Consider the following 20509-nt stretch of genomic DNA (forward strand, 5'->3'; position numbering starts at 1 on the left):
TTTGACGGGCGTGAGTCATCTATCATCGGACTAACCTTAGTTTCCTTCACGTTGATTTGCGTGTCAACAGATTGAGTGCTGTTTGACGCGTTCTGACAATGCTTGCTAAAACACTTCTTTGCAGCATCAACCAGTGAGATGGCCTCGGTTAACAAGCTGTTTGCATCCGAGCAGCACTGTTGACAAAGCCATAAACAACCCTTCTTACTGAACCGTTTGAAAGCAGCAGGCGTTAAGTTCGTGCAAACTTCGTGGTACCAGCCTTTGCACTCGTCGCACTGCATGCCGCTTTCAACAGGATAACGACAACCCGGACGTTGGCAACTGCTTTTTTTACACTGTCCGGTCATTTAGGAGGGGTTTTTTTCAATATGCGATGATACCCAGAACCAAAAAAATTATCAATGACCAAAAAAGTGAAGAGCTGTAGATTGCTAGGACCAAAAGTACTAACAGAACGATACTCTAGTCGAATACTTTAACTGAAATAAATTCAATTGAAGTGAAAACAGTAGTCTTGATACGTAATAAACGATCAAAACAATGAAATTTACTCAGCGAGGAAAAATACCACTGTCCTTTTTAAATAGCGCGCGGTTTACTGTGAGAAAAATTATTAAAGGTTTACAACTATACACAGATACAGAATTCTGTTGATCAACATATTGATATGGTGGTTTTCGTTACACAGATTTTAGCTAGTGAACGCCTCAACTGGTTAACTGTGTTTGGTTTACTTGTTGTAAATTTATTATTTCGAGTAATGTTGTTAATTTCAGACATCCTTAAGCAATTCCACTACTTGAACATTAATATTCTATTTTCACGTCAAGTTTGTTGGTTAGTTCCTTATTTTTTCCATTGGTCGCTTTTAACAAAATTCAATGACCTCGTTAAACTGTGTTTATATATTATTATGGCTAAAAATTCAGTAAATTTTACGTTTGTAGTTAAAGTACTCCTTTACGTTTATTTGATTTCGAGTAGAATATGCAGTGAACGAAGTCAAAATGTGTCTACTTGTTGTTAAGCATAATTAGTTTTAACTAAACAGTTGAATTTATGTTTTGTATGGATCCCTCGTTTTGCAAATCTAGGAATTCTGAAGCAACCTGGTACTTTTTGATAATCTAGATTTCAGAACCAACGGATTTTCTAGGTCATTTTAACTTGATATATTTACTGACGGTGATCTAAACAATTTGGTTTCACTTGATTTTTGATGTAGAGACCGTCTTAAACGGCGCCAAAACTTTTGCCAGCAAGTTTTATGATTTTTCGAACCTATTTTATAGAACCTTTTTTTCTATGAGTAATGACAGGGAAAAAAAGCCGTATTGGTAGATAACTCCAAAGAATGAATTGTTTTGTAAGCACTCAACATTGATGCTGACCGTTTTAGTGTTACAAAACACTGGCCAGCTGAAGATACTCGATCACGTATACACGTCAGACCCAGTTTTAACTTATTACAAGATGCTTCTCCTGTTGTAAATACTAGCGTAGAGGTTTCACATTACGCTGCCGACCGTCATCCGCCTCTTCTATATAAGGCTCGGGTCATCTCATCAGGAGAAATTTAGATCTTCAATGTGTTTGCAAACGTTGCTCTACCAGGTGTCTATATAACAGTTTCTAGCCAATTTACAACGGTCTCTAAAACATAGGGACAAATGTTTTGAATATCACATACTGTATGTCGTATTTACTTTCATATTAGGCCATCAAAATTAGAACGACAGCATAAAACCCTAAATATTAAATAAGACAGTCTCTTTCTTCAGAAATTATGTTTTGTCGCACATCTTTATGATAGATAAACAGGTTTTTAAGTGCTATCTCAGTTTTTATCACAGTTTGAAAAGACTAGTCTCTCAAGATTAATTTATACATTTTATATTTTAATTCGGGTTTACGAGCTTTCGTAACACTTTTGACATTTTGTGATGCTTTGGAGTTTTCACCGGATTTTCGATGTGGTGATTTCTTCATTGTATGAATATTACAATTCTAAGCTATGTAACTCTAAAGTCAACCAAAATTTTCAAAGTTTGTTACTAGCTTTGAGGAACAAAATGTGTTATATTTCGTTCGTAGATTCCATGACCTAGTGTTTTTATGTACTGATTGTCATTCTTCACCTTTCTATTGTTTGGATTGGCCTTTATATATTTATTTCCTATCTCATGAAATGATCCTAAACATATTAACCTTGATCTCTATAAGAATTATTTTAACTTCGTGGAGTTTACAGAATTCAGGTGTTAAAACTTCTAAATGCACCGCGTTTTGCTTTGATATTTTCACCCTTTGTTTTCTTTTCGAAAAATGTATTTTAATGATCAGGTAGAACTCAGGTTAGTAACTGCGTTGTGTTCTTTTTATAGGGATATAAATATTAGTGATAATATCAAGATTCCTTCAGATTACTTTTGATTTCTGGCTTTGAAATTGTTAAATAGTTCAGTTTATGATAGAAAGACAACAATTGATTTTATTCTTGGAATGCAACTATGTTATTTATCTCAGTTCACATATCGGAATTCGGATCGATTATAAAATTTGCAAATATTGTTCTCACATCCTAAACTACCAAGGATCTTAAATTTGTGATATTGTTGAACAATAAACTTGTACCGTAATGGCATTAAGCTGTTTTTCTCGCTTAATATGGGAGCAGATAATGAGCTGTTTGCCACCAGTGCACTTTTATGAAGCCCGTTGTATCATTGGGGAAGATCTTATTGATCAGACATTGGAATTAAAATCTGAAGTAAGCTATCATATTTTGATAAGCTAGCTGACAGATTATTTCTGTTTTAGAACTAGCCAACAATAACGATTCTTTTCTACCAACCTCTCTAGATTCTTCAAATTGCTCAACTGACGTGGAATATTTCACTTTCCTTTATTTAAATTCCATCGAAAAGTAAGTTGAATTCCGTTTGCTCAAAGATAATGGAGTAGATCGAAGCACAATAATCCTGATCAAACATTTGATGGTTTGAAAGGTGAGCTCTCTGGGAATTCCTTTAAAAGACTACAATTAAATAACTTCAACTACCATATTTATAACGTCGCGAATGTTATGGAGATTCTTACTTTTAAGAACTATTTTATAATTGAATTCACGAGATGACCCAAGCTAGAACACCATTGAAAACCTTAAATCATTGGACGGCTGTTTCATCTTAATATGAGGCTCCTCAGCGATGCGCAAGATCACGGAACAGTTGGAGTTGGACATTAACGCCGTTGGACGCCGGCTCAATGGCCCAGAGGCCAGGCGTTTGCGCGTTGGACCGAAAGTCTCAGGTTCGAGCCCCAAAAACTGGATTGCGGATGCCCACTGTTGAGGAGCTCCATACTAGGACGAAACGGCCGTCCAGTGCTACTGCGTTTTCAATGTTGGTCTGGTTTAAATCGACTTGTGAATTAAACCGTGAAAATACTACAATCTCCACAAATCTCCATACTGAAAATATTTTATGCACCTTTTTATTCCGGTGATTTATCACTGACTTTGCAAGACAGTCAATATATCAGCTGTCATTATAGCTTTTTAGAAAAGTGTAGTTTCCATGGTACTATTTATAAATGAGTTTTCTGGTTTTAGTTTTCTCTAACATTACATTTAGTGATTCTACCATCATTAAAATCAATTTACTACGGGCAATATTTTGATTAATAACAACAGATTTGGTAAGATAATATAACACACAATGATGAAACAATTTGAACAGAAATAGATGAACAATTTGGTACCATGAAACACAATTATCGTAAAAAAAACGTTTAGAATTTCACTTATTATGATAAAAAAAAAGTTTTGTATCACATTTACAGTGTAAAAACTTGTGAGTTTTAGTTCCAGTCATACATGAAAATAACTCGTATAATATTCACTTGAAGATTTACACATTGAAACGGATGATACACCTAGCAAATAAAATGAATAATAAATAACTTTTTGAATTAAATAGCAAAATTCTCTCTAGCATCAGTGATGACTTGAATTATATATATTCATTACTGAGTTATGACTCGTGAATACAAACTCAACACTTTCAGTGATACGGAAATTAATGCTTATGTAATTCAAAATGTGTTACTATGTTTAAGTGTAGTAATTAAACGAAGCACTATGATGTGTTTAACAACATTTCGCTTATTTTAGCCAAGCAATAAAGTTTTGGCCGCTATGTTATTATCTAAACGACACTTGTTGTCAAATGATATACATATTTGTTACAATATGAAGTTATTAATTACGTATAGCTTTCTTTTGAAAAATTTTCCTGGATTTTAGAAGAATCTGAACTTGAATATTACACTCGAAAAATAAGGTAACTAATTAACTGAAGTCAAATTTCGAGTAATCACTTTATTATTATTATTATTATTATTATCCTTTATCAATACGGCAGAATTTTTCCAAATGTTTCAGTATGTGTTACATTTTAGCATTTGAAAGTATTTATCTCGTTTTGTAGTTTCCCTACAACTAATCGGTTATTCAGTCCTCGATGTAATTGTTAAACTCTGAAATCAATGTTCTGACCTTCATTAGATGTAACACTAAAAGTTTCATAAAAGTACATAATTTACTCATATCAGCTTAGTACCTTTTTATGCAATACATTGTTTATAAATAATATATTCATATAGATTCTCTTATTACAAATGTAAAACAGATGTGTTTAATAGCTGTTATTTTATTGTAAACATTAACATTAATAAATAAATATATAAAGTAGCAGGGGTAGTATGTTAAAAAAAATAAAAGTCAAAACCCTATAATTATAAGTTTTGATTTTTATTTATAATTTATTAGTTTTCCAGCTGTAGAAAATAGCTATCTCGAGGAATACAATTAGAAATTTAACAATCTTGTATAAAATTTGTAGAGAAACCCAAGGATATTCTGCGATTATATATTGTATTCTTTCTCCGACTTACTTCGAAACTAGCTAGTATGCTATTTGTCATAGGCAGTATATAATTCTCTATATATTCATCTTGCTTGGTGGTGGTTCATAAACTTATTGGCTGGGTTTCTTTATTGTGGGTCTTGAATAAAAAATCTGATAACTGAGTAGAATTTTGACTATGATTATGGTTCATTACTTGTGATTGCTTTACATTATCCTCTTTCAGTGATCGTGTTATACAGCTGTAAAGTGACACAAGAAAAACTACCGTTTATCATGCTCATCTGGATAGTAATGTCGCATTACTGGTTGCGTAATCTGGTGAAAGCTAAGCAAACCATTTGCACCTATGTTGAAGTACTAAGTCTTTTTGTGAGCTGTATACGTCATTGTCTGTACATGCTGTTTCGGGGATAATGGAGTTTGAATCCATTGCCGTGTATGTTTTTTTAATGGAGGGTGGATCTTGGATGACTGCTGTTTCGCTTGATGTACAGTTTATCGAGGATTCATGGAGGCTGAAATCATTTTCCAGCTGTGTGCGATTGAGAAATCAATCCATCCACTTCCGTTGCATCTCCAGAGCGTGGATAATTCAGCAGCTGCGAGTGTAATTTGACTCAGAACTTTAACTGTCGCTCAAATAGCAGTTGTAATCAATCGGAAGGGAGAGTCTTTTTTTTAAATCAGCACCAATAATGAAAATCACTATATAAATAATGACCAATGTCGTTCACGGACACTGATGACAAATCTGGATGCTGACTGCTCGAAATAATTAGACTGAATTTCGTCCAATTACAGGCTGACTTTGGATCGTATTTCTCTTTACCCCGTCGCCATTTGTTATAACTTGTGACCGCCTATTAGAGAGCAGTGACTTATCGTTCGGACCAATGACGCGTAAAACACCTGAGAGCAGCTTAGAGTTCTGATTGACCCTGCTTCTTGCCCAGCCCAGCCAGTTAAGTCCAGAACACAAGTCTCAGCCTCTGCGGTATGAATCATGTATTTCAAATATACTCTGTTTATACACCAATCAAGCAGACCACATTGTACCATAAAATAGAAAATAACATGTGTACAAGATTTAGCCAAATGTGGCTGTGAATGTGGGAGGTAGTGATTAATAGACAGGGAATAATTCAAGAATGGAAAATCGTATAATAACAGTTCGTAGGTCAAAATAAAGCTTATGACAAGATATTAAATAAGAAAGAAAGATTAGTTCAGCGAAGAGTTCTCTTTTCGGCGAATTCATTTTCAAAGCTGTACAATCGCAAATATATATACTTATTTTTATAGGGTGATAATAATACTGATAGTAAACTTCTGTTATATATGGTGACAGTGAGGTTAAATAAACAAAGGTATTAAAATATTTTTTAAACAAGGAAAGTTTAATAATCGTTTGATAGTTAATGGCTGAAGTATTTATTGGGTAAGGATGGCTCAGCATGATAAAATAAAATGTTGAAACAGAGATGAAATGTGACCGGAATGATCGTGGAAATAAAAACAAACCGGTTGGGGGTAGAAGATTTGAAGGGAAGATGGAAGGTGAAGCAGGTGGCTGTATGGGAACAAGAGTATGAAGAAATAGAAAAAAAATTTAATACATTAAGACCATGGTAGTAGAACAGGTTGTACCAGTCTCTTTTGTACACACAATTCTGGTTTTTTTTTTAAATGTATGGCTATTGCCTCGGCAATGCAAAGAAGATGCAGTCTAATTGTCTTAGGAAGGCTTCTACTTACCTTGTTGATGACTTTGAACGCAGAGTCTGTCTTGATTGAGTGACCTATGTTCACTTCTTATTGAACCGTTGCCTCCTCTTTTTAGCCACGCCGGACAATGTTCTTGAATTATTTTGGATAAAATACGCATCGAACGACCTATATACCTAGCTCCACAAGAGCAGGTAAATTGGTAAATGCACATTGAGTTGGTCAGATGCGATAATTTATCTTTCAGATTATTGGTGAACAGTGATCGGCTGGAGAATAACATTCGCAATGTTGCTGAGAAGAATGTTCTTTTTAAAGAATCCGAAATTCTCCTCTTTAAGATATATGCGGCTCTATCACCTTTGAAATCGATCTTCATGTATAAAATTTTCTTTTCTACTGTAATCGTTTGTGGTTTTGGCTTTTTTGGCTTCATGTTCTTATCAATGAATATAGAAGGATATCCGTTTTTGATAAGTATTTCTTTTAAAAGGCTCAATTCTTTCTCTACGACCTCGGGGTTACAGATTCTTCGTATTCTTGCTTTTATTTCCACGATCATTCCGGTCACATTTCATCTCTGTTTCAACATTTTATTTTATCATGCTGAGCCATCCTTACCCAATAAATACTTCAGCCATTAACTATCAAACGATTATTAAACTTTCCTTGTTTAAAAAATATTTTAATACCTTTGTTTATTTAACCTCACTGTCACCATATATAACAGAAGTTTACTATCAGTATTATTATCACCCTATAAAAATAAGTATATATATTTGCGATTGTACAGCTTTGAAAATGAATTCGCCGAAAAGAGAACTCTTCGCTGAACTAATCTTTCTTTCTTATTTAATGTCATAATGGGTGTATTCCGTTTATTATGATAAGATAGACGTGAATACGAATGGTTTAGTTAATTACAAATTATACGACAAAAATATACTCACAGTATTGGTCCATAAATAGATCCCAAAAAATTACCACTCATTATTCTTATCGGGACACAACAGACTGGTAATATTAACTTATTTGTTATCTCTCACTTTTATATTGAGGAGGGTAAGCTTGGAGCGTTAAGCAGTCAACTTAATCTCTAAATCCTACTGCAATAATTTATGATAATGAAATGAAACAAAGGATCAACGGCTAAACACTTACAAAAATGAAATACAGAAAATTGAACATAGCCCATTTTGTACTTATTTTTGATAAAATTTTATATTATCAGCATAGGGTTGTGGAGATTATTAGGTTTTTGACTGAGATCATGAACCGATTGATAATTACCATCTGCTCACTAGTGACTAGCTTCGTGAGGAAGTTCTAGTGGGGAGCCGTGACCAGTGGAGACAGGTATCTACCTCAGTACAATGGAAGATGGATTGAGATTAGATATTAACACCATTGGATGTCGACTCAGTGGTCTAGAGGTTAAGCGTTTGTGCGCGAGACTGAAAGCCCTGGGTTCGAATCCAGCGAGTGGGACGGTGGATGCGCACTGCTGAGGAGTCCCACAATAGGCCGAAACGGTTGTCCAGTGCTTCCAGGTTTTCAACGGTGTTCTAACATCAATCAGTTCATGATCTCAATCAGAAACTTTTTGTATGTTCGGTTGTAAAATATTTCATTTATTTTATTTTAGAAATGCTATACTTGCAGAAATCTCACATTTGAAAACTTACTTACAAAATATTCAGGTATGTTCAATTTCTGTTTGCATTTTCTGAAAATTAAGAATATGACTGTATATCTTTTAAACCAAAAGAATTAGTTCATTATATTTTATCGATTAGGATAACTGTGCTCTTCCTGGTTTTCTACCTTAGAATATTCATGTATTTAATCTAGAGATAAGGAAACGTTTAGGCACTTTTTAATTCCTCCATAATTATTGTCTGTTACTACTCTATCTTTATACATCAGAGTCAGTTTTATCCAAGACTTCTTGAGTTTTTGATCAATAGCACTATTGTTTCTAGGTTGTAAACAGCCGAGAAGAATCTACAAAAGGTCAACAGCGATTCCAAGAACTTGTTTCTGAACGTATTTAAGACTGCATTACTCAGTTCTAGAGTCCTAGAGATCATAATTGAGCTACTTTAGCAGTGACTGACTTTGCATAAGAGTGTATAAGTTACATTATTCGGTCGTTTGGTCATAATCATTTCTCACTTATCTAGCTTTTAGTCCCGATTGAACAACATTTCTTAAGTTTATTTTAAGCCTGAAGGCCCTAATGAGAACATTATTTCTACAGTTTGATCAGTATTAAAAAATAAAGTGTGTGACAAATATCGCTACGTAGTAATTTATTCGTAGAAGATAGGAATATTTCAAAAACTTGAACTTTTATTAGATTGGCGTAAGTTTAGAAAAGGGTTTATATGGATCTCCGTGGAACAAAGAGAGCAGTTAATATAGCTTCAGATCACCACCTGGTTATGGCCAAGATGAAACTAAGGATAAAGAAGAACTGCACAACTGGAGAAACAGCATTAAAAAGGTTTAATAGTCTTCCTTCGAGATACTGACAAACCCAACGAATTCAACATAGCTCTCAACAACAGGTCCCAAGCATTACAAGATCTACTCGAAAAAGAGGAAACCATTATGAAAAATAACTGGAAGTGGACTGAAGAAGCACCAACTTGAACGTGCCATAGGGTTCCGGGACGCAAGAAGCATCATCATAAGGAATGGATCCCTATCGAAACCCCGAACGGCATTCAATAGAGGAAGAACAAGAAGACAGCAATTAACAACAGCCGAACAAGAACAGAGAAAGTCAATGCACAGACCGAATACACAGAATCAAACAAGCAAGTGAAGAGGAGCATTGGAGCCGATAAGCAGAAATACGGGGAAGAGCTAGCAATGGCAGCGGAAAGAACTACAAGAGAATGAAATATGAAATAACTGTATGACACAACGAATAAACTATCAGGGAAATGTAGTAAACCAGGGAGACAAATCAAGGATAAAGAAGGTAAGAGAATCACTAAGATTCAAGAACGGAGGAACAGTTGGGTATAACACTTTAAAGAACTCTTGAATAGACCAGCCACGCTGAACCCACACAATATCGAAGCAGCACACAAAGACCTTCCTATAGATGTCACTCCACAAACGATCGAAGAAACCAGGATGGCCACCAAGCATACCGACAGTGGGAAAGCCGCAGCACTTGAAAACATACCGGCTCAAGCACTAAAGTCGCACATAGAAGTAACCACAAACATGCTCCACGTTCTATTCGGGAAGATTTGGGAGGAAGAACATGTGCCACCGATAGACCGGAAAGAAGGATATCTAATCAAGATATCAAAAAAGGAGATCTGAGTAAGTGTGAGGACTACGGAGGAATCACACTACTTTCGGTACCAGGAAAAGTTTTCAACAGAGTGTTGCTGAGCCGGATAAAAGGTTCCGTAGATACTAAGCCTCAAGATCAACAGGACAGATTCCGTAATGATCAATAATGCACAGAACGAATTGCGACACAACGGATCATTTTTGAGCAGTCAACCAGTGGAATTTGTCACTATACATCAGCTTCCTTGACTATGAGAAAGCGTTTGACAGAGTGGATAGAACCTTATGGAACTTTCTTCAACAGTGTTGTGAGTAGCTGAGAAGATCGCCAACATCATCCGCAATTCATACGACGGACTAAACTGCAAAGTCGTGCATTGAGGGCAGTTTATAGATGCATTCCAAATGAGTACCGGAGTCAGATAGAAGTGCTCACTCTCACTATTTCTCTCTTCTAGTGGTTGATTGAATTATGGAATACAATGAGCAGATTGGATGCAACTAGATGATTTGAACTCTGCAGATGACATAGGTCTTCTATTTCATACACACCAGCAAATGAAGGTCAAAACAACTAGTGTAGCAGAAGACGTTACATCAGTAGGCGTCAACATACAAAGGCAAAAAAGCAAGATCCTGAAGTGCAATATAGTCAGAACCAACCCAATCACACATTATGGACGAGGTCTGGAAAAGTGGAAAATTTGACGTGCCTGGGCGGCATCATCGATAATCAAGGAGAATCTGATGCAAACGTAAATTAGAGGATTGACGAAGCAAGGGCAACATTCCTACGGGTGAAGAACACATGGAATTATAAACAACTGTCAACCAATATCAAAACCAGAACGTCAAGATAGTTCTATTTTACGGAGCCAAAACTTCAAGAACTTGTGGGGGCTGGTACCATGTCCAGCCCAGATAGGCTATTTTAGCCTCTGGACAGATGAATGTATTCATTTTGCCTAAGCCACATTTTACTCTGTCACTTATTAGTCTGAACTGTTTTTTATATGATCGTATGTGTGCTAATTACTTACCATATTCATTGTGTCTGTAACTTATTTTTGTTTGACTATAAATATCGATTCGCGGTTGGTAAAATCGAGTTGGCTCATATGCCTCCTCCGACCCGTTTTGCTTCGTTCTTTCCTCTTCGCTTTCTTCACTTCATTTCTCTGATAGTCTATCTGGATCAACAGTTATATGAAATGTACGTATTCGAAACTCATTGTTGTACTTGACATATTTAATTCCGTTATTCAGTAACGCGATTTCAGTAAATGATTATATACGGGGATTGGAAACATGCGCATTTAGACAACAACCATTCAATTGCGATCATTCGTACGATATAGTTGGAGTCAGATATCGAGCCACTATAACTACTACAACCATTATAAAAGGTACAAGTATTTATAAACAATTATCTACTCAATGCAACAGCTTACTATGAGAGCGATCGAATCAGCTTCCAACTGAAGAGAAAATTAAGCAAAGATGCCGGAGATGGATAGGACATACATTACGAAAACCATCAAACTGCTTCACGAGGCAAACCCTAACTCGAAATCCCTAAGGGAAAAGGAGAAGAAGCAAACCAAGGAACACGTTGCTCTGAGAACTGCAGGCAGACATTAAAAGAATGAGTTGCACTTGACAAGAACTGGGAAACAGAACCATTTACGGAGTTGATTGGATAGTCGTGGTTGACACTCTATGCTTCTCAACAAGGGGTAACAGGTGCAAGTAACTAAGCAATAATTTCGGACACCAAGTCGATTGTTACTACTTCAAATAATAAGATTTGCCTATTTATAACTGTAGGGACATGATAAAGAGCAAATCGAAAAAGAATATTTCTTCTTTGAATTATTTATTCAATGTCTTAATGGAAAATATTATTATATATTGACAATATGGCATGTAACAAATTTCCAATTCAAAACTTATTGATACCTTTCAAATAAAAGCAATGAATTGAATCGCAAATGAAGAATATGTATTTTACAGAAAATTCAATGACTTTTAAGCTCATAGAAATAAAATAAGAATATGAAATGATTGGGTATATCTATATTGCACTTCTATTCTCTAATTCGATCTGTGTTATCACTTAGCATATACTGAGTGAAATTCAAATTGTTCCAATCTCCATAATTCTTTATTCTTAATTCAGTAAACGTTACATTCCCTTGTACATAGTATTATGCCACGTGTTGTTTGGAATATTAACAGTGAATAAATGATTATGAAAGATCTATTCGACACATATAAAATATCAATAGTTGAGATGATGAATCAGTTGTACCTGAATCACCGTGGAAAATGTGGAAGCACTGGACGGTCATTTCGTCGCATTGTGAGACTCCTCAACAATGCGCATCCACGATCGCGTCTCACGAGACTCAAACTCACGAACTATCAGTCACGCACGCGAACGCTTAACCCCTAAACCATAGAGTCGGCATCAAATTGACTCATCACCTCAACTATGGAAATTACTACAATATCCAAAAAAATCCCTTCTGATACATATGTAGTTGTTCATTTTATGGGTTTTTTATTGATGCGTGGGAGATATTGAATTTATCGAGTACCGATTCAGTGTTCTAATGATAACACATTGGCTTCCACACCTCAAGATCCTACATTTCATTCCTGTTCGATTTATCAATGTTTACTGTTATTAAGTGTTATATGGCGATGACCATCCATGTCTCCTTAATTTTCAGTGATTGTGTAATTACATTCAATTTGTCTTTTTGCAAATTATGTTTAAACACAAACATAATATGAGTAATGTTGATTGGTTGTAAATAGTTGTTTGGATCAAACCCTATATGTAGATTTCGTGCTAGTATACAACTTGTAGTAGGACATACCTGTAAACTTGAGGGGTTGAAATCAGCTTAATTTACCCTAACTTTCTGAGACTTTACCGTCGAGTTATTCGGTCACCGACTTATTTTCTGTAAGACTGAGATATTTACTCTGAATGATTATTTATCAGAGTTTTTTTAATTTATTACTCTGTCAAACAGAAACTGACATTTGTTTAAATATTTCAAGCTTTGTCTTTTCTGTTTTTCTTAATTCCACTAAGAATTCTCTTTTGGAAAACTTTAGTACATTAAATCATGAACAGGAAAATATCAGTCAAACCCTTCAAGTAGATTCAATATCATCCAAACCAAAACCAGTTCACAACAATTCAGTAACTAACCAGAAACTGTCTTGCGGTTTAGAGTTCCTCCTTAGTCAAAATTCAATTAATGGGTTACTTAGCAATTCAAATGTTCCTTGTTCATCAGTTTCATTGTCAAATCGATCATCAAGTGACACTTCCTCTTCTTCATCCTTATCCAATAAATCTAAGAGAAAATCAGTTCATGATTCGTTGTCTCTTCATCAGAATTCGAATCACTGTAGACAAATGCAAATGTTGTCTTTAGAAAATAACAAAGCTATTACAAATAGTAATAATGTCCTACGGAAATCAATAACTACCTACAAATTATCCACCTCGTAAGTCAATAAAATCAAACAGAATATTCAGCATAAATAGGAACAATCATTTGTAACATTTAGATCAATAAAACTAATTTTATGTGATTGTTTATTTCAATAGTTGAGATCATGAGTTAATTGAAGCTAGACCACTATGAAAAACGTGGAAGCACTGAACAGCCGTTTTGTCCTATTGTGGGTCTCCACAGGGGTGCTCATCCACGATCCTGCCTCGTGAGGTTCGAGCCCAGCACTCGTTGTTCTTGCGCCTGAACGCTTAACCTCAGGACCATTGAAATGGACGGCATCTAACTGTGTTAATGTTTAACTCCAACCAATTCACGAAATTGAGCGACACATCCACCATTGTCTTCAGTGAGTTACTATCTCACAGTCTGGCTTCAAGAGGTATTTCCTGGAGTTCTGGTCTAGTGTGACAATTAGTTTTATTTAATTTAATTAATGTTAGATATTAATTGTAAATTCTGAGATGTATACTACGTTTGATGATTCCATGTTTATAAGTGATTCTGTGGTGTACACTATTTATGTCAACAGACATAAGTAATATGTAACGCCATTCGGAAGTGGAAAAACTGACAGCAGAAGATAACGAGACTATAATTTACGGACGACCTTTGAGCGACGCTAAACTGATATTGAGAGTATCCACCTGATAACTAGGAGCAAATGAGGTTTATAAACCTGTGTGGGGAATTCGAATTATGATTTGCAGTTGATGGTTAAAGTTAAGAATTAGAATTAGGGTTTTCATCACAAACTGATATCAGATAAAATGCCAAAACTCTATTTAGTCAAATGGATGAGTGAATTTTGCGCCAAAATCCAAGACCTGTTATCTTAGACCTGATTGGTTTGTTCATAAATTATAGTCTCGCCGTTCTGTAAAACTAGGTGTAACTTATTTAAGAGTATCATTTATATTCAGACGATATTCATATGATAGATAAAATATTTCAATATTCACTTATCCACTAGCGTATGCATGCACATTTTTTTTGTTTTACATATTTGTTTTTCTATCTTTTACTGTTCTACAAATCCGATTTCATATTATTTAATAACTGTAGTTGTGTTTTCTTTCCTCATACAATTTCTATTATGCTATAGAATAAATGTTATTGTAAATTGAATATTATCATTACAATTAATGATGATAAATAACTATTACAATTACTATTCTATAATACAATACATATAATATATTTTTATAGCATTAGTCGATCGTTTCGTCCTATTGTAGGACTCTTCAACAGTAAGCATCCATGATCCGTTCAGTGCTTTCCGATTTTCCATGTTAATCTAACTTCAATTGACTCATGATTTCAACTATTAAAAGTTACTATAATACCTACACACAAAAAACTCCTTTATGATTTATTTTTTATATTTTTTTTATTAATAGAGAGACAAAACAATTACAAAATGATACAAATCAAAAATTTGATGAACAAATTCATTTACCTGATATTTCAAATTCATTTAAACAATTAAAAGAAAAATCTTATTCAATCAATAAATCTCAAATAACCAATCAAAATGTATTATATAAATCAGATTCAAATCAATTATGTAATATAAAACAAATATATTCTAATGATAATCGTTATAATTCAGCGCAAAAATTTCGACAAATGATATTAAAAGCGCGTCAAGATAGCGGAAATTATTAAAAATCAATTCTATTATTGATTGTTATTTGTTTTTTTCCATTTAATTATTTTGATGATATTAAATCGATAATATTGATTTATTAAATAAATAAATTTGTAAATATTTTTTTAAAATTTTCAATAAAATATAAGAAATAATTGGTTGTATTCATTTTGATTTGATTTTTTGTTCAAGTATGTTCTACTAAAAAGTTGGGGTAAACTCATTTCAACCCCTCAAGTTTACAGGTATGTCCTACTACAAGTTGTATACTAGCACGAAATCTACATATAGGGTTTGATCCAAACAACTATTTACAACCAATCAACATTACTCATATTATGTTTGTGTTTAAACATAATTTGCAAAAAGACAAATTGAATGTAATTACACAATCACTGAAAATTAAGGAGACATGGATGGTCATCGCCATATAACACTTAATAACAGTAAACATTGATAAATCGAACAGGAATGAAATGTAGGATCTTGAGGTGTGGAAGCCAATGTGTTATCATTAGAACACTGAATCGGTACTCGATAAATTCAATATCTCCCACGCATCAATAAAAAACCCATAAAATGAACAACTACATATGTATCAGAAGGGATTTTTTTGGATATTGTAGTAATTTCCATAGTTGAGGTGATGAGTCAATTTGATGCCGACTCTATGGTTTAGGGGTTAAGCGTTCGCGTGCGTGACTGATAGTTCGTGAGTTTGAGTCTCGTGAGACGCGATCGTGGATGCGCATTGTTGAGGAGTCTCACAATGCGACGAAATGACCGTCCAGTGCTTCCACATTTTCCACGGTGATTCAGGTACAACTGATTCATCATCTCAACTATTGATATTTTATATGTGTCGAATAGATCTTTCATAATCATTTATTCACTGTTAATATTCCAAACAACACGTGGCATAATACTATGTACAAGGGAATGTAACGTTTACTGAATTAAGAATAAAGAATTATGGAGATTGGAACAATTTGAATTTCACTCAGTATATGCTAAGTGATAACACAGATCGAATTAGAGAATAGAAGTGCAATATAGATATACCCAATCATTTCATATTCTTATTTTACTTCCATAAGCGTAAAAGTTATGGTTCTTTACTCTTTGTTTTCTATCACAGTACTTTGCGGATGATGGTACACCACTACGTATCTGGAGTATCTAGCTTAGACAACTACTAATCACTCATGATAAGTTTCAGATCGTTAATCTGTTTTGTAAGCATGTGATATGATTTATAGAAATCATATTCGATTTTCTTCTGAATTTCATCTTTATTTCACAGCGTTCATTTCTTCTGATAAAACACGGTTACTGGAAGGATTATTAATAAGTATATATTTTGTTAATTAAATCTGTGTTAGGTAATTGATAATCTCAAATTAATTTAGTCATTGAAATAAGATTGTCTCCGTAGTAAGATTAAGAATAAAATATGAAGTCGGTAAAATTCATCAGCTAATTGTCTGAAACATTTCCTTTTTAATTAACAAACTGAAATAAATTAGTCACGTCTGATGAAACTCATGGTATTAAACTGAACTAGAAAGTAAATCAATCCAGTTTATTACGAAATTGTTAACTGAATGTAATGAGAAGACCACGAAAGCTCGATTATACATGTTTACATAAGAGTAGAAATATTTATTCTATATTTCGTATGTGTGTAGCTTGATAACCATTTATCTAACAATCAATGTAGAAGTCATAGATTGGTCTCAATTGGGGTATCATTGGAAACTACAGGACACTGGACAACTATTTCGTCCTAGTAGGTGACCTCTCACAACTCCTAAAGCCATGAACATTGAGGACTTGACATTATTATTTAACAAAATCTAATTTAGATCAATAGTTTTCATCTTGCATAGACTCCTCACTGACGTAACACAGTCATATCATTACCGTATACATTGTTTGGAGAATTGATAGTGGTCCCCATAATTCAACCTCAACAGGAGTATCATCATTTCAAATATCTCCAATTGTATTAATTTGACCATTGAAAATCTGTTTACCGAATCGGCGTTTATCTTACAGTTTTCGCACCTGAATTGACCAATATTAGTGCTCATTATCTTGAACTCTTAAAATTAGGACGACTTATACTTCAAACGGCTGATCACAATTCATAGCACATAAAAGAAATCTTGATGCGGAGTTTTATACATTATGGTTATAATCTGTAATAGTATACAAGTGGGTTCTCTACTAACTTAATTATTCATCAGAAAGGATATATTAATTGAGAAGTAAGAATTTATTAGAACCAAGTGTGTCTATCTGATGACGTTAACTGATCATGAAGAATGCATTTATGGTGCATACCGAACTAACGTTTCCATTATTTAGTTAATTTTTAGAAATTTTGACCCTAGTTAACAATCGAAACGTTGTAGTTCCAATTTATTACACTTGATTTGCTGTTTAAACCATATGTTTAAATGAAGTCAAGTTTATCTCAGGAAATTTTGGTTTCAAAAATTGTCCAAATTTAAAACAAATACTTTTAGAATTATTTTCTAACTTCATGAACGCATCAAATGTAGAAATGTCTGTTGAAATTTCTATATACATTATCATCTGACACGTGTACTACTTTTAAATTATTCAGTAACATGAAGATTAATCAATAATTTTCATGGATTCGCCGTTATTTTCCAGTATCTTATGTAATGTTTACTGTTCTCTAGAGTTGATAAAGTACAATTCATCACGGTTCAGTGTAGCCACAAGTTTATTACGATGTGGGACATACTTGACTCCAAAGTTTCTCATAATTTACAAATGATGTAAAATTTGAAGTTCACATCACGTTTGATTAGTAAAAACTATGGGGTACTTAAGGTAAAGAGTTTCATATTCATCTACAAGTCTCATATTATTCTTTTGGAAACAGGTGAATTCAATACTGCCAGAAATCAAAGTATAGTATATAACTTCCTGAAGGTTAAGTAATGCGAAGTGTTAGAAGATATATATCAGGACTCAGTAGCTAACTGGATAACGCGTTGGCGTTTGAAACGAACGGTACTGGGTTCTAGTCCCGGGTACGCCCATCTGACGAGTCCCACATAGGACGAAACGCTCATTCTGGACTTCGCTGCTAGCCACTATCCATCTTTGTTTAAAATAGTGAATTTGTTTTCTGAAAATCACTTCAGATGCCTGAGAAACAGAATAACGATTTGAAATTTATCATCAATGAACAACCTTTATCATACAATATACTGAGCCTGAGATCTACAATTCTAGTCCCAGAAACTATATCATTAGGCTAATAATTTATACTATTTCACTAAATTTTAAATGACCAGTAAACTGTTTTAAATAAATTAACCGAATAATTGATAATATTTCCTACTTGTGACTTTCGATAACAATTAGACAGCTGTAACATCAGAGTTGAAAATAATAGACTTACTTCTTGAATAAATGTTTATGTAAATGTACTCCGCAATAAGTTTAAAATAAACGACTCTTATACAACTATTCAGAAGTTTGTAAATATTTTCAATTCTGATTAAAAATGAAATATATGACTTTAATTACAAATTTAATTCTATTCTAGTTAAATCTAGCTGTTCAGCTGAATTTATTTCTTATTTTTTATAGCATTTTCGATCTTCATAATCATGGGGCTTTGAAAAGATGAAGTGAAATAATCAAGTATTAAAGCTTAACTTACATTTGTGTAGTTGATCTATTCGAATTACATTAATAGTAACAACAATTGAGGTGCTTCTAAATTACATAAATAATCATTATTCATGAAAAAAATTTGAATGTTTAATTTGATCTTCTTTTTATTTGTTCACTTCAGGTATTTACTTGTTCACTTTCTTACTATAACTGTAGATTATAAGGAAAAAACATTGGTATAATGACAATAGAATATTATCAGAATGTTTTATAGTGTTGATTGACTATGGTATACTGTAATGAACTGACTTATGACAGATGAAATCACTAGTTTAAAACTTTCTCAAATGAAACAAATTTTCAACTATCGACACAAATGTTTTTTTGAAAGATCTATATATTCTGTTATATTTGAAGAGATAATGATTTCATTTAATCTGGGAATGGAGCGAAGACTCTTTGATATGATGACCAATAACGTAGTTATTCCGACACGTTCCAACCCCACGAAATAGAAAGACAAATCCAAGTTCAGAAGAAGGAAATATATTTCACAAGCAGACAGAAGGACGAGCTACAATAACAAGCACAAATCAAGCGTATATATACAGCATAAAAATATTCTTGAGAAACATTACAAAATGGCATACGAAAAGATACAACAAACCAATAGAGTTTAAGATTCTCCCAAATTGGAAATACGACATGAAGATAAAAATGAGCACTTATGGCTTGAAAACAAGAAATTTGAATTTTTAATATAAAATTAAAAAAATAAAGCATTTACCAAGTGAGTTCTAGGGATCTAACATTCCCAAAAATAAACGAATCAGAGACCATTATAAGACGACAAGAATCGATTTTAGCTTGTTCATTAAACTATTGAGATAATCTTTGAATAATGTTTCAAATGAAGATACTCATTAATTTCTTTATGAACAAGTAGACAGTTTCATACATCTATCATGACTTACAATAATCTGAATTATTTCATTTACAAATGATAAATTATAAAACAAATGTAATATTACTAATTGTAGACTGTAAATGATAAATTGTACTGTTAATTATCGGTTTATCATTTTTTTTATCTACAAATGTAATATGATAGAGTTATACTTGTTGTTGTCATTTGAATGATTTTATATTATTTCAAAGAGAAGAGATGACTTGAAATGATATTATAAGTTCAATCAATTTCTTTTTACAACTGTTAAACGCATGGCAACTAGTCTTTTTGATTTAAAAAAAAGAATCATCGTTGACACTTTACTCTCAAAAAGAAATAGATTAACATAGTGTATTTTGTTTTTAGCTAATTAGGTAAATTAAATAAAATTATACATAACTCATAGAAATATATACATGATCTCCCTAGTACCTTGTTTTACTTATACAGACATTTACATATATTCACCAAGGGGTTGTAACATACCATATGGTGTATTACTTTGTCAATGATCATTAAAATAAAAGTAATGTTGAAAAGAAATTTTTCAAAAAAAGATGCGAATGATGAGAGGCATTGAATTTCCCCCTCTTTTCCATAAGTATTGTAGGCGTGACGGTAATTTTATCCCTTTCGAAAATTTTTTTATTTAAGAAAGATGTTTTTTTAAAAACATGCTGTCACTAAATGAAGCTAACGCCTACGTATATACCTAGAAAATGTTCACATCCCTATTTCA

At 33.4% G+C, this 20509-nt stretch overlaps 1 protein-coding gene across 1 annotated transcript; it reads left to right on the top strand.

Annotated features, from left to right (window-relative positions):
- The first annotated feature begins 989 nt into the window (after positions 1 to 989).
- Positions 990 to 18866, top strand: MS3_00003876 (uncharacterized protein). The gene is made up of 8 exons (XM_051211743.1): positions 990 to 2773; positions 2808 to 2929; positions 2968 to 3011; positions 4310 to 4346; positions 8305 to 8359; positions 13081 to 13502; positions 14911 to 15406; positions 18795 to 18866. Exons 1-7 carry the CDS (start codon positions 2642 to 2644, stop codon positions 15176 to 15178), a joined length of 1080 nt encoding a protein of 359 aa, XP_051071841.1. The 5' UTR covers positions 990 to 2641; the 3' UTR covers positions 15179 to 15406; positions 18795 to 18866.
- The last annotated feature ends 1643 nt before the right edge of the window (positions 18867 to 20509 follow it).

Source organism: Schistosoma haematobium, chromosome ZW (assembly GCF_000699445.3).
Source record: "Schistosoma haematobium chromosome ZW, whole genome shotgun sequence".
NCBI lineage: Eukaryota > Metazoa > Platyhelminthes > Trematoda > Strigeidida > Schistosomatidae > Schistosoma > Schistosoma haematobium.